Source organism: Meleagris gallopavo, chromosome 2, assembly GCF_905368555.1.
Source record: "Meleagris gallopavo chromosome 2, MGAL_WU_HG_1.1, whole genome shotgun sequence".
NCBI classification, from domain to species: Eukaryota; Metazoa; Chordata; class Aves; order Galliformes; family Phasianidae; genus Meleagris; species Meleagris gallopavo.
In genome coordinates this window covers 106,984,208-107,000,325 of record NC_139405.1, presented here as the reverse complement: position 1 = coordinate 107,000,325, position 16,118 = coordinate 106,984,208, and the positions used below count along the sequence as shown (strand labels likewise).

The 16,118-nt window shown below is 42.8% G+C and overlaps 1 protein-coding gene across 4 annotated transcripts in view; it reads right to left on the bottom strand.

Moving 5' to 3' along the window:
• PKHD1 (PKHD1 ciliary IPT domain containing fibrocystin/polyductin) overlaps window positions 1–16,118 on the bottom strand; it is a 288,369-nt gene that overhangs the window by 31,586 nt on the left and 240,665 nt on the right. For all 4 annotated transcript variants that reach the window (XM_085218344.1, XM_085218343.1, XM_085218345.1 and 1 more), the window contains one exon: window positions 6,727–7,744. In XM_085218344.1, coding sequence (XP_085074470.1) covers window positions 6,727–7,744 — 1,018 coding nt within the window. The remainder of the gene's footprint in view (window positions 1–6,726; window positions 7,745–16,118) is intronic.

Sequence of the window (16,118 nt, the reverse complement as noted above, 5' to 3'; positions counted from 1 at the left end):
ACTTGAATTCCAGTCTGATGAAAAACTCCTATTATCTGATTTGGAGTGGCAACATCAAGCCCCATGACTGTTGTCCAAAGGGACATTTCAGAGATTCCTTTGAAAACTTCCAAGGGAAACACTGGTTTTACATAAGGTTTGCATACAAAAAGACAGACTACTCTGACTCCATTTTTTTTTTCCCCCAAGTCAAGCACTCACTTTTATGGACAGACACCACTGTATCCAGCAGTTTTCTGTACTGTGGCACTACAGGCAACCTGCACATAAATATGTCTGAAATAAGCAACCTCCCATAGGGAACCTCCTCCAGCAGAGGTTGGATTTGCTGATCCCCAGAGATCCCTTCCAAACTTTATGGTTCTGTGATTCTATGGTGTGTACCTCTTGAGGCAGATCCTTGAACTGCTGTTTACCAATTTGAGAAGAGTTAGGAATTAAGAAAAAAACACTAAAATTCACATTGATTCCTACAACACAATACAATCATGACTTTTGATATGCTGTAACACTGTTTATATGTGTTTAGCATGCACTTTAATCCCATTAGGTTTCTCATACCATCACTCCTACAACAGCCCATTACAGAATCCCAGTCCTCTGATTAGAAACCTTATAGGTTTCACAGTAAATTTATCAATGTGTTCCATAATTTAACTAGATGGCTGAATACAGTCATAGAATCCTTAGAGTTGGAAGGGACCTTCAAAAACCATCTAGCCTAACTCCCCTGCAATGAACAGGGACATGCACTGTCATCGGGACCCACAACCTTTTGGATGTTCATGTTCCTCAGGTGGTCATAATCTTCACTTACAGTAGGAGGGATGTTGCTCCCCCAGTCCCATCCTACCAATCCAAACATTTGAGGGCTGTGTGTTATCAGTGAGATAGAGGCAAAAATGTTGCTGACTACCTCAGCCTTCTCCTTGTCTATTATTACCAGCTTGCCTGTGTCACATGCTAGGGTGGGTACACCCTCCTGGACTTCCCTTTTCTGGTTGAGGTACCTGCAGAAGCCTTTCTTGTTCTTCTCAGCATCCCTAGACAAGTTCAGTTCAAGCTAGGCCTTGGTCTTCCTGACTTCATCTCTATGTAGCCTGGTTGCTTCTTGTTACTCTTCCCACAGTACATGTCTCTGTTTCCACTGCCTGGGCATTCTCTTCTCACTCTTCAGTTTGACCAGCAGGTCCCAGTTCAGCCACAGCTGTCTTTAGCTTCCTTTCCTAAGTAGCTTCACCGGGGGATGGAGAGCTCTTGCACACTGAGGAAAGCTTCCTTAAAGATCTACCAGCTAAGATAAGAGATGTTGGCCAAAAAGGGGGCTCAGCTTTTTGTATTTGAGGAATGTTCCCAGGATATTTACAGCAAATTCATCTGAGTGCTCCAGATAAAGCCCTGATAGAGCCTGCAGTGCTGCAGCTCTGGGGTTAGGGCTTTTAGCATCCTGCCTTGCCTACCCTGGGAGGGAAAGTAGGATTCCTACACAAGTAAAAAAAGTTGTCCCCCCCCTTTCTTAAAGCTTTGTGCAATTACACTCTACAGCCTGCCTAAAACCTGCACGAAGGTTGTTACCAGGGTCAGGATGTGTCAGCATTAATGCAGTTTGCACCTCCAACTCTACCTGCTTGTGTGCATGCTGTGTGATCAGGCAATGAGTGCTGACTTCTCCTTTAGTTCTCTGGATTGGTGCTGCTGTCTGAACGAGCAGTTCCTAGACAATTTGCTTCACTTTTACTGCTCGAGTCTCAATTAATGTTAATTCCTTTATTCACATTATCTTTCACATGCTACCCTAAGCATAGCTCTTAATAAGGGAAGATTAATGCCTGCAAATTTCCGTATGCAACATGTTAAAGTTCCATTGGGCATCACTGAGTTTCCTGCTCCACTTTGGGGATGGGGACTAAATGGTATCTGGAAGACTGTCTGGCTTTTGTATTTCTGATTCTATATAAAGACACCCACAGAAATTTGCACCATATTTCTGTTGCTGTGCTCTATTGTACTTTAATATACATACTAATATGAGGAAAACTTTGCAAGAGAGAGATTCCTGCCTGTGAATACATTGCAGCACATATTTAAATACAGACATATACTGAAGGAGAAAGCTATGTGATAACTGCCTCTCCTCCCATTGTGCAAGGCTGCAGCACTCACAGCAGTTACTCCTTTCTGTGAGCCAAACCAGTGAGCCATGCTTGAAGGAACCACAACAAAGGATTTATATTAAAATCACGAGGGGGAAAAAAAGAAGAAAAAAAAAGCATTTAAAATCAAAAATCATAACGGTCACATATATCTTTTCTTTTTAAAGGCTTGCCAGTGTGATGCAGAGGCTCGCTGTCTTGCTACCTGACCGCAGCAAGGTTTCCCAGGCTCCATTCAGCCTAGCTGTCCTGAGCTGCAGGATGAGCAGGCGGTCTCTGCTGATCAAAGGCCTTTTTGTTGTTGGCTGGAAGCAAGAGGAGCCACAAGTCTGAAGCCACAGGAAGGCTGGCCCTGTGTGAGTGCAGCTTCTGTGAATATCTGAGCCCAACTGGATTTTGCATCACTCTGAGGTGAAAACATTTCTCTTTTCCTTCCACAGAAAAATGCATAGGTATACTTATCCTGACTTGTAATCCCAGACCCATTATCCTTGCCTGTGCTAGCATGTACTGCCTAAAGAGAGACAGATAGACAGTGGGGATATTACATGTCCCAACAGGAAAGCCCTGATTTCATTTCACGAGTTATCTGTGGCCTTATTGCATCAGAAATGTCAGCCATGAGTAATCCCAGAAAGGCTGTGACTGATGGGGAGCAATAAATAAAGCAGCAGAGGAGCCCACACTGCTGTGTGGAGCTGGTTCTCCCATTTGGTAGTTAGCATTCTCTTGAATATGCATCCCAGGTCTTCCCCTAGTAAGATGGTGATTATGCAGCTGCAAGCTGGCCCTGCTCTTGTCCTTATAACAAAACATAGGGCCCTGCTTTGATCACTGGTATCAAAGAGCATGCTCAGATGGAAAGACAGGAATAGCTTCCCAAATGCCAACCAGTAGATCAGTCTCCAGTGCAATGAAAATGTCATCTCTGCTTGAAAATACGTAGCTGAAAAACTTCTTTCCTGGCACACAGAACAGGGTGATCCTCTCCTCTAGGTGATCCCTGCTTACCTCCCACAATGACAAGAGGTGATGGCCTCAAATTGTGCCAGAGGATGGTCAGGTTGGATAACAGTAAACATTTCTTCTCCAAAAGAGCAGTGAAGCAGTGGCACAGCTGCCCAGGGAGGTGGTGTGGTCACCGTTCATGGAGGTGTTCAATGTGGCACTGGGGGACGTGGGCAGTGAGCTTGGTGGCAGTGGATTGGGGTTGGGCTTGGTGATCTTAAAGGTCTTTTCCAACCTTAATGATTTGATGATTCTATTTTATATCAGTGTGTTCAGTAACCTATAGACTTCTAATAGCATTCTGGTGACCTTATCCTGAAAAACTGCAGCTTGCTCCTGACTCACATTGTAACTCACGTTGCTCTTCTTGTTGCTCCTTTTGATCTGATATCAGTAACAGACAGTGAATGAGAGATTACATGTCACATTCTACAATATGTCTCAGAATAGCATAAAGGATAACATTTGCTACCACAGACTGCAAAACTTCCTACAGATTTTGCTGCCACATTTTGTGGTGTCCTGCATCGTAACAGAAGCACACTATTGAAAATAGTGAAGCTGGATAAAAAAAAGATTGTGTATCTTCAAAGTTTGGCCTAGTTTATCTTGCAAATAACAATTTTCCACTTGTGCTAAAAATGGTACTACTTAGAAAACAAATCAAGTCAAAACAATGATTCTTATGTCCCCAGAGAAGCAAACTCTAATGAGGGTTCACCACTACTGTAAGCCACACTGTGCCTAGTGGAAAAGTTAAGCATGTGAACAACACTTCCTATCACCAACAGACAGCAGGATGGTACTGGGGTCAGTGCAGAAAGTTAGAGGATATGGTATTAATTAGAGAAAATAAGTCTTAGACAAATTCAATTTCTTTCTATCATAGATGGAATATGTTTATACTTGGGTAAGGCTCAGTAGTGCACAACATCAAAAATAACATTATGCAATATCAAGAGAGTACACAATAAGGTTGCCAGGCATCAAATCCCATGTCCCCTATTAAAAGCAGATGGGATATTACCTTTTTCATATTTCCCATCTGCTTTTAATACAGATTCAGGATCTGAAGCTGAAATATACTGCTGTCTGTTCCCCTCTCAGTCTTGCTCCTCTCAGCCCTCTCTGCAGATAAGGGCTGCCATCTGGGTTTGCAAATAGAGGCTGCAAGAAGGCTCAAAGGAGCAAGATGAGGACAGAGGAAGGAAGGACTGTTTGTTGCTGTGGAGAAGAGGAGAAAATCACCTTCAGAGATTGAGCCTTGGCATAAACATCAATAAAAAATTACTACAGACAAAACTGACCTAGAACTAGTTACCTGACAGAGCTCAAAAGGTAGTACCCATTGGGAAATCATTTTCAAGTGCAGGACTGTTCTGCACTGTTCTGTTAAAATTAGATGCAGGCCTGATGCTGTACATACCCACACACATATGTGCATATATTTATCATAGAAATCACAGAATCATTGGGTTAGAAGGAACCTTTCCAATCCAGCCTCTTGCTAAAGCATGTTCCCTACAGCAGGTTACAACTCCAGAGAAGGAATCTCCACAACCTCTCTGGGCAGCCTATACCATTGCTGCCACTCTCACAATGAAAAACATTTTCCTCATGTTTGTATGGAACTTCCTATGTTCCAGTTTGTGTCTCTTTTTCTGTCACTGGGCGTTGCTGAGAAGAGCCTGGCCCCATCCACTTGATATAATTTCCTTTTAGTGAATCCGTGTTGATTGATAACCTCTTTTTCTTCCACTAGCTAGGAGATAACATCCAGAATAAGCTCCTCCATCACATTCCTATAGATGGAGCTGAGGCTGTAGGTGCCTGACTCCTCCCTCTTGACCTTTTTGAAGACTGGAGTGGCATTGGTTCTTCAGGCACATCTCCCATTCTCAAAGACTTTTCAAAGATGATAAAGAGGGAAATCACTTCTGCCAGCTCCCTCAGCATTCATAGGTGCGTTCCATCAGGATCCATGGATTTATTTGAGTTGATTTTGCCTAGCTCATCTCTGACCACATCCTCCTTGACCAAGTGGAAATCCTCCTTTGCCCAGACTGTCTCTCTCAACTCCAGGGTCTGGGATTCTTCATGGGCAGCCTTAGAAGTAGAGATTGAAGCAAAGAAGACATTCAGCATCTCTGCCTTCTCAGCATCCCGTTACCAAGGAACACACCTCATTCAATAGTGGGACACATTTTCCCCTGTGTTCACTTTGCTACTGACATACTTTAAAAAGCCTTTCTTGTTGTCCTTGACCTCCCCTACAGAATTTATTCCAAGTGGGCCTTAGCCTTCTTTATGGTATTCCTGTAGGCCCTAATAATATTCCTGTATTCCTCCCAAGTTGCCAGACCACTTTTCCATATTCTATAGAGTTCTTCTTCCATTTATGTTTTTTTTCTATGAGCTTCTTGCTCATCCCTCTGTGATTCCTGCCACCTTTGGCTGATTTCTTACTCTTAAGGATGCATCGATCTTGAGCTTAGAAGAAGTGATGCTTGAGTGTCAACCAACATTCTGGGCCCTTTCACTATTCTAACCTATGGGATGCCTCCAAGTAGGTCCTTGAAGAGGTCAAAAGTGGCTCTTCTGATGTTGAGGGTTGCAGTCCTACTTACTGCCTTATTTCTTTCATTTCCTCCTACTATCTCATGGTTGCTGCATCCAAGGCTGCCCCCAACTTCAAGTTCCCAGCCACCCCTTCCCTGTGTTTCCTTACAAGGTCCAGAAGCACACCTCTCCTCGTTGTCACCTTCACCACCTGCATCAGAAAGTTATCTTCCATGCACTTTATGTATTATGTATGAAAATATGTATATACAGTACTTACAAAATGCAATTTATTTTATTTTATTTTATTTTTTTTCTGGCTTTAAGTATTAAAGTATATGAATTAAGGTGGTCAGGCACTGGGATGGGCTGAAATGGGCTGCCCAGGGAGGTGGTGGAGTCACTGAACCTGGAGGTGTTCAAGAAACGTTTGGACGTTGTGTTTAGAGACATGGTGTAGTGAGAACTGTTGGTGACAGGTAGACAGTTGGACTGGATGATCTTGTAGGTCTTTTCCAACTTTGGTGATTCTATGATTCTAAGGTTTAGGCCTGAGAGTGAATTTAAGGCAATAACCTGTCTACCACAGCATATTTCTGGCACGACATCTACAAACACTCATAGATTTAACTGTTAAGAAGTTAAGGGCTTTAGTAGTTTGAACTCTTAAAAATCACTGAGTTTACCTACTACTTTATAATTTCATGTCAGACTTGCATAAACTCTATTCCTGGATTAAAATATCATGGACAGCTTTGTACTACATAGACATCCATGAGCACCGAGAAAATGTCATGATAATTTGGCTAGATCAGAGTCAGGACTTTAGTTAATACTTCACCACAGCTCTCTTAGGGAAACTTTTTAATGTGCTTTATCTCAGTCATATTTCAGCAAATGGGGAACTTACTCTGTATCTTATTAAGCAGGTCAAGTGGTTCAATTCACTCAATCCACTTTAATCAGCATCAACATTTTTTTTAAGATACTGCAAGAGCACACTTACCTCCTATTATCTCTTCCTGAGAACAGTAAGTCTGGCTGATTCACCATTATACTATCAACTGGTAAACCCAGGACTGTCTGAAGGTCTCCAGTCTGATGAGCATTGATAATTGCACTAGCCAAGATCTTTAAATTGTCAATTGTTAAGGAACGCTGGAACTCATTTATTTGGTGGCCTGGTGGATCGCCAAATTCAAAAATCAGCACTTTTGATGGACCGGCTGCATCGGACAGCTGCACAACTCGAGCATTTACTGCTCCTCTCCCTTGTTTCTGTGATCCAGATCTGCTATGAAAGGCTGTGCAAAACGTCATGTTGGGGCAGTGGTATTTCTTTTTGCTAGCATTGTCTGAGATGACTTTCAACATGCTTTCACCTCCCGGCACTCGATAGACTATTCTGACTTGATCATGACCAACCTGCAAGAAATCAGCCAATCGATGCATGATATTTGCCTCACCCTCTTCCCCAGTGGTCTCAGTCACAGTGAAAGCCACATGAAGAGAAAGGCCAGTGATTATTTCTACAGGCTCCTCTTCATGAAGGAGGACATAGAGAAGATTGTCCTCAAAGCTAAAATAATTGGTTCCTGCCCCTACATTCCATGAGAAGGAAGATGGAGTTGGAGAGATATATTTCCCTTCGGTGAAGACACGAAGGCTGAGGGGTTCATTGTAGAAAATAGCAAGGGGCAGTTTGGTTGAGTTCTGCCCACTGAGGAGGTAGAGTCTGAAAATCAGAGGCGTTAGGCCTGGGAAGCAAACTGTTGTGAGTTTGGTGGTTGGCAGTACAGAGAAGAAAGCAGAAGGATGCTGTGCAGAACGACACGATGCATCTGAAGCTCCGTCACTGAAGGTATCCATAAAGCTGCCAGTCACTGCTGCTATTGGAAACAGCTCCTGCTTGACCGTGCTGGTGTCTAAATTTTCCAGGATGACAAATGCATAGTCTGCCTGTTTGCAGAAGTAGCCTTGTACTGAGGGCTTGAAGATACACTTGCTGTCATCTCTGTAAATTCCTGGAAGGACAAGTAGAGGTGGGGAAAGAAAAAAAAAAAAATGTATCAGATGTCATCTCAACAGTTTGTGCTACAGCTGCATATTTTCCCATTTGGTGCTCAAAGTCATTTTTGCAGGTGCTAAAATTCTAACTAGTTTTGAGAGGTCTGGACACTATTGGTATTAAACAGATGGAAACTACATCTACCTGAAGAAGACCTTAACCTGAAAATAGTTGAGAACTGGTAGTACATGGGCTGCTCTGAAAGTAATGCCTTCTATTTTATGTTTATGGACATTGGTGGGATGACAGTAGAGGTGGAACCTTCCCAGCAATATTCTATTACATGTTGTTGCCATGTGACACATGGCAGCAGAGGGGCAGTGACAAGACGTGGTGTCACTACTATGAGTCAGGTGTCACGTGAGCCAGTATGGACTGGCAACATGTGAATTTCCCATTGAAGAAAATGTTCAAGACATAGATCTCAGTAGGTAAAGTGATCTGAAGACCACGGACCACGTAGCCCATCTTGGCTGGGCCATCCTACTACACCCACAATATAGTCTGAATTTTGCATACCCTAACTTCCATCTGTTCAGGCTGAAGAAAAATGGACTGCCTGGGCAACATTTTCCTAGCAACAACACTATCATAATAGCTGTGGAATAGTGAATCATCTCCACTTGTGCAGATTTTTATGAGCAAGGCATGTGGATTCTAGTTCATCGCTAGCGAAAATACACAGCTAACCGTGGTGACTTTGTTGAAAAACTGTGTTTTGTAGCTGAGAACTTGCTCTATCAAATAGTGCTATTGTGCTCTCTGCATCTGTTGTAGTTTCCATGGAAACAAATAAGAGGCATTACTTTCAGAGTGCCTTACACACATTTGCCCCGTTCATTCTGGACACTTAATTGCATCTGCTGTTGAAGGAGTAAGTATGACAGAAGGATAATTTCTCTAAGTCATTTGGACCTCTTAGGGTAACTATACCTGTAAGTATGACCCATGGGAATGCAAAAGCAACTTTAGGGAATACTTCATGTGAACCTTTTTTCATGAAATGTAACAGGAGCTAAGACACTTCCATATATTCCAGAATTTGCAAGCCAATCCCTTTCCAAGTGTCTGAGGAGGTGTCATTAGAGCCCTTTTATGGATCTGTGCAGAGGAGATACAGTCCATGCAGTCCTCTGAGTTAGGATACGTTCCATTTGATCAAATATAAGTCTCTGCTTTAACATGAGAGAAATTGTGCCTCAGGCCACAGTGATGAGATCATCACTGATTATAAAGAGAGAATAAAAGTAAATGAGTTCAAACACAGGCACCAACAACATAAACACTTCTGCCCGAAGCATCCTAGGAAAAGATGTGTGTTTCTGTTTTTCCTTCCTTCCTTCAAAACAAAATCAAAGGAGGAATTTGCTGCCATAGCCAGCTATAATCCTCCTTTGCTCCCAAGCCTGCTCTCCCCTAGTTAGCTGTGCTTGTGAGTGCATAAACTTACTGAGCTCCTTGCTCAGTAGTTCTGGGGACGTGTATACAGATCAGCAATGTTTAGTATTAATGACAGAGGGAGACATCTGTGAGAGCCACAAACTTCTGAATGAATAAAAGGGCATTTGTCTTATTAAAGAAACATCACGACTGGGAAAGTCATTGCTAGAAGAAAATGACAGGCTGCGGGAAAAGATAGGAGCTAGGAGAAAGCAGGCTGGGTCCTGCTTACTGCCACATCTTGGTGTCTGAATCCCGTGGACATTTACCTATGACTTATTTCAAGGGGATTCCACATGTGCAGACTGAAAGAGCATTTCTCACTCCATATGTCACAGAGGAAAACAGTGAAATTACACGAATGTCATACGCTGCTCAGGAAGGAGATCCCAGTGAGACAAGATCTATAGAAAAAACGCTCTATTTTTAGACACCACCTTGTTGTTTTCCCTTTTCTCCCTTTTTCTTATATTTGCCTTTCCCTTTCTAGCTGCACCAGAAGGACTGTTTTGCAATGGGTGTCTGCTAGGGGCAAAAGGAGAGGGAGCAGCATCTTTGTTTGCAAATACCGGCCGTAGCCCTGCAGCACGCAGCCAGCCCCAAAGGTTGGCAGATCTCATTTGCTCTGCTGGAAATGTTCAAGTCACTCCATCTCCCTCCAGAGACATGGGACCTGCCAATATTTTGTGATCTCCTAGGACTTCCCTTTGCCTTGCCACGCAGCTTTGCTCACTTCCTTGCACACCCATGCATGCACACGCACTGCTGCTCGTCTCCTTCCAAACGGCCTTATCTGCCACTCACAATTTCTGCAGCCTGCAATTTTGATCACTTTTAAATGAAACCCATGCTGGCCTTAGTAATCATAATGTCATTTGCAATTTACCACAAAACACGTTTATTCAGTTAGTAGCACATTGGAGAAAGAGAACTCCATATGAACTCGCCGCTGAAGCCCTAATCTGATTATTTCCTCATGAAAATCCAAGCAGGGGTGCTTGTAAGAGGGGCCTGAGAGGAGAGGGAAAAAGTGAGGCCTGGCCACAGCTGACTCTCATAATCAATGCGAACAGATAAGCGACACGGTGCGTCAGGGCCAGCAGCTAATCCGCCCCAGGGCTTTCCTCTAAAAAAGGCCAGGGTGGACAGGGCTTAATAAATACTGAGTGACCACCGAACATTGAGCTGACATGTGCTATTTACATTGGCAATGAGCAATAACAGTGATAAATTCCAGAAGCTCCCCTCGTTCGTAAATGGGGTGAAATCTGATTAAACGGGTTCTATTTGTGTGCGCGTGTGCGTTTGCACTTATGTTAGAGGTGGAAAAAAATGGGGGGAAGACGAGAGAAATCAGGCATGTGTGAGTCACATAGCAGGGGGGTTGAAACTAGATGGTCGTCGTGGTCATTTTCAAGCCAGGGCGTTCTGTGATTCATTCTATGAGTCAACTGGAGACCCTAGGAATGGGTGGGAAGATGGAGGAGACATCGTTGTGTGTCCTGCTTAGTGCATGAAAGAGAGAAAAAGGAGACAGAAAGCATCTGCGCCTTTGCTTTCTGCAGATTCCCTTACCACCGAGCCAACATTACTATTTAATTATAGATATACAGATGCACACACGCACGGCCACACACAAACATATATATCTATATGAGATTTGAGCACTCAGGTTGCTTCTAGGGCTCCTGACAAATATTAACTTTGTGTCAATATTTGTCCTTCCTGTCGTGAAATGAGGATTTTCCACCTCATTTCACATTTGAAAAGAAAAATGTGCCGAGGGGGTCCTCTTTGCTTAGGAAAAAAAAACCAAACCAAAACAAAAAAAAAAAAAACAAACCAGCCAACAACAACAACATCTCATATCCTTTATTTAGAAAAATGGAGCGGGAGGGAAGGAGGGAAGAGTGCTTTTAAAATAGATGTTTTGACTTAAAGGCACATAGAGTCCTTTGCAAGTCTCCTGCCTTTTCCCCAGTTCCCCAACGCCAAATAAATAAAATAAAATGAAATAAATTCTACATTTAAAATCGAATGAAATACATCAACATTAATGATTTTCCCCTTCAGGTTAACACCACCATTTCCTTCAATAATTTTTTACCCGTTTCATGATAGATCTCACAATTCATGGTACAAGGAAAAATACAGTAGGTTTTTTTTTTTTGTTTTTTTTTTTTTTGACAAAAACAAAAGGCAACGTCAGGTTTTTATCAAAATAAAATAAATCTCCCCCAATTTTCTTTCCATCTGACTGGATTTGCCCGTCAGTTATTTCTAATTTAACTACAATTATAGTTACAAAAATATAAAAGCAAGTGGGGGAGGGAGAGGGAGAGGAGAGATAAATGGGACGCTGTTTAGAAATTGCCATTCATTGGCCTTGGGCTGGCCAGCACATATCTTTGCTGAGGGGGAAATATTCATCAGCATTAACTGTTCCTTTTGACCCGCTGACATTCAAATATGAAATAAGAAAGGCCCAGCAACAGGACTTGGGAAATGTGGCAGTGTGCAAAGGTAAATTATTCTGAGGTCAGCCGTTTTTGTCGTGCAAAAGGTTTTCTACATTTCTTGAGTTCAGATGTCCCCTGTGAATAATTTTGGACCCAACTCTTCTATCCAATCCCTAGCACAGGCTCCTCGTGCTTATGTGCTCATCCTTTGAAACGAATGGCATTCATCTTGTAAATCTTCGTGTGCAGAAGTGTAAGTGAGCCTGTCCCTTCAGCAGATGTTGAGGCAAGTCATTCCCCATCATTTTTAGAAACCCCACTGATTGTAAATTAGAAATATCATGCAACTGAATGTACCAGTGTCCACATAGAGGGTAAAGATACAGATAAGCCTCTTCTGCGCAACTAGCAATATGACGAGAGGGAACGGCCTCAAGTTGCACCAGGGGAAGTTCAGGTTGGATACTAGGAAAAATGTATTCTCTTTTAAAAGAGTGGTCAGGCACTGGAATGGGCTGGTCAGGAAGGTGGTGGAGTCATTGACCTGGAGGTCTTCAAGAAATGCTTAGATGGGCTACTAAGGGACGTGATGCAGTGGGGAATTACTGATGGTAGGTGGATGGTTGGACTGGATGATCTTGGAGGTCTTTCCCAACCTTGGTGACTCTATGACTCTATGATAAGCAATGCCAGGAAGTTTTTGCACACAGTGTGCACCAGGAAGACACATGGCAGTGCATGGGGGTGAGTGTGATTGCTCATACATTTGTGTAAGCACATGTGCCTGAGACAAATGCACATAAATATATGCATGTGCCAGGGACCGTGTGTATATAAAAGGAGTGTTTGCTTTAGGCTGCTAATTCTTTCTCCTAAATAAAATGATTTTTGAAGGAAATGAGCCTCATAAGACCACACCGTGCGTGAGGTTTTAAGTTCTCCTGTTTATCACTCCTTCATAAAAACCACTGAACTTCTTAGCCAATTTCAGTCACATTTGGGGACTCAGTGATACTGTGTTCCTACAAGATCTGCTGAAGTGGATGCCCAAGCAGAGAAAAGATGGTTATTAGTGCACGCACAGAAAGAAAGACTGTAGTGTAAGCTCACCAATACCATGAACACCAGGATCTGCACCGGTCCTTTCCTTTGCCATACATATCCATAGAAAAACAAGTGTAGTACATGAAATATTTGTTCTTGTGTCTACTGTTCTCATGCATGGATATGGCCACACACATTGATAATATTTATTCATACCTATATATGTATTATGTGAGCACTAACCCTTCAGGGCTTGCCCAGGCCTAAGAGGTAAGTATTATGTGCTATAAATAGGAGTATATCTTCCAAAGTAACAAATGAAAAAATTGCAAACTTTTTTCAGTTCCCAAATAGTATAGTAATACATCGATCAAAAGAAGTACACAAGTCTTCACGGGAGACTCTTGAGGCACATCTAGGCTAGGATGATCTCCAGCAGTGGTCAAAAGGAAATGCCTAGAGATTGTATGAGAACAGGATATGTTTACAGCAGTGGTCTTCCAAAATGTTCCCCAAGCTGTCAGAGTTTTAAAACTCTGGAACTCCTTGAGTTAAAGATAACATCTTTGGTCTTTGCATTTGAGAGAGAATACCAAACTCAAAGAATACCAGAAAGCTGGAGAGGATAACCTAGGTATATCGTAAGCCCTCTCATGTGAGACGAGTCTGACAATCTGAGATGCCCAGCTTTGTGTCAAACTGCTCATGGGGGCAAAGCATTTCTAAGATGCCTTGCTGCCACCAGAGGAATAACATGGCTGTCCATGCCCTGAAGACTGGAAATGAGATTCTAAAGGCATTCCATCCACCAAAACTAAAGCACTACCAATGCCATGGCCAGCTCCTTGCCCTTGAGCTGGCATGGCACACACCCTGCACTATCAGAGGGACTGACCATCTGGAAGGTAGTGGCCACCTGCAGATAGATTTTTTTGGACAGGCTTCTTACTTCTCCTAACTTCTGGAGTGAACCCAGGAATGTTTTTGTAATCTGCTGGGTTGCCTGTGATCAAACTTGGCACAGAGCAGTTCTCTTGATGTAGCAGGAGCAACCAGGGGGATACTGCACCCATTCCCAAGCACTTCTTGACTCAGGAGAAGTACATATCAAGTCCGCTTCTGCTATTGTCAGCACTGTCCCAGAGCAGCTTGATCACCAGTTTAATAAACTCTCTGAGAAAGGCAGAATTAGAGAGGATTTTTGTCCTTGTTACCATTATTGATTGGGGAACCTGAGTCGCTTTAGCCATCTCAGCAACACAAAGTCCCCCATGATTTCTACTGAGGGAATAACTCTAACATGCAGCCAAAAGAGACGTAAGTTGACATTATATTGTGCATGGGAGGAGAAAGGATCAAACTGCTGAGTTACTCTTGTCCTTCGTGATGCAGAGAACACTCACAGGAGAGCATGGATCAACACAGGGCTTGGAGTATCCATCATTACATAGCTAAGGGGTACTGATTTGTATAGCACCTAGGACCCAGGGCTCTGACTAGAGCTTTTTAGATAGTCTCATGAAGCAAACAGAAAAATGTAATCAAAGTATTCCCACAATTTTATGATTCCGCTACTCATCATTCAAGGAGCCAATAGGAGGCATTCAAGGCCAGGCTGGATGTGGCTCTGGGCAGCCTGGGCTGCTGGTTGGCGACCTGCACATAGCAGGGGGTTGGAACTGGATGAGCACTGTGGTCTTTTTCAACCCGAGCCATTCTATGATTCTATGATAGCTGGGTATGGGAGGGATATTGCCTCCCAGAATAGACAATTAAAAGAGAAAAACACACACAGAACTGTCTTCCTGCCCAAATTATTTCGCCTTTGAAAAAATGAGCTATTCTGCAAATGCCAATCTGTTTCCTGTGTTGCTACCAAAGCTCTTCTCCATTACATTTCCCCTCAAGTCACTAGTGGCTTCCTCCAGTTGCATTTAAAGCCCAGAAGGATTTTTCTCCTCTCCCAAACCAGCAAAGCCATTGCATGAATCTTCAGATAAAGCACTCTGCTCAATGCAAAGGGGCAGCAAGCAGCAGAGGTTTTGCAGGCGTGGTTCCAACCGCCGGCTCCCCAGCCAAGGAATGATAACACTGCCACCACCACCCCAAAGCAGAACAGCAATTTCATCAGATTCCAGACCCCCAAAATGAATGTGGCTGTGCCATGCACTGCTCTGAGCTGCAGATATAATGAGTTTTGAATGGGAAGTCCCGGACACAATAAATCTGTGCCATATGTGACCATTTCCTGTGTCAGTTCCTTTCTCATAACCAGTGGAGGCTTCGCCCTCCCCCTTGCTTTCCCTTTCATGACCCCACACCAGGGCTCTGAAATCTTTCAGGGCTGCTTACGGGCCTGGGGCCTTTCTACAGCAGTTGCATAAATAAATGAGTTTGACAGCAAACATCGTAACGGTTAGCAGTAATGTGTGCTCCACACAAGTGCCGGCACTACTCACTGGAGAAATGGAAGAGGGAAGAGGTCGTTTTGTTACTGCAAACAAAAGTATGTTCTCTGACAAGTGGTGAAAGAATTAGTCAAATAAACTTGAACTCTGTTAAGACCACCGCTGCCAGGTTTTGTTACGGGCTGGAAAGTTCTCAGCTCCCCTCTCCCTTCTTGGCCGGCACTTACTGCAAAGACAAATCATCCTTTTCTTCTGCAAAAATAAAGTTTGGGGGTAAAATGAACGGCCTCAAAATAAAATCTGCAAGGAACTCCATTTTACTATTTATTATTACCATTTCTTCCCAATGAGAACAGGTCTTTGGTCCTGGGAACAGACTCTAAAAGAGACTGATTTTCCATTAGAAATGAGCCAGAAGGAAAACATCACATACCTGTACATTTTGGAACGATTCAAGCTAGAATTAAGCTTAAGATTACAATTATTTTTATGAGTAAGTCACAGGAGTAGGAAAGAACAGACTAGAGATCGTCATTTGCCCTTAAACAGTTCCCCCCTCCACCCCTCCTTTTTTTTTTTTTTTTTTTTTTGTTATTCATGAACAAATCAAACATTTTGACTAAATAACAAAATTATGCTAAGTTTTCAGGTTGATCTGAGAAATGATCGTGTTCTGGGACTCTGTAAAATTTTTCCCTAAAGCTATTTTATTGAAAAGCCCTTTTTCCCCCAGATACACCATCGAAGCAAGGGTACGAAGCAATTTAATGAGCATACTGTAGTAGTATGGTCAGCTTGTAGAAGATTCATAAAGATAAGCAGCAAGCAAGAAAGGGGGGTTGGTTTCCTACATCCAATCTGGAGAGAAAGAACACACACACACACATATATATATGTGTATATATATATATAAAGTGTTTCCAACTGGGAGATACAGGTTAGAATTTTCAAAATCATGTTTCTAGTTAAAATACTAAAT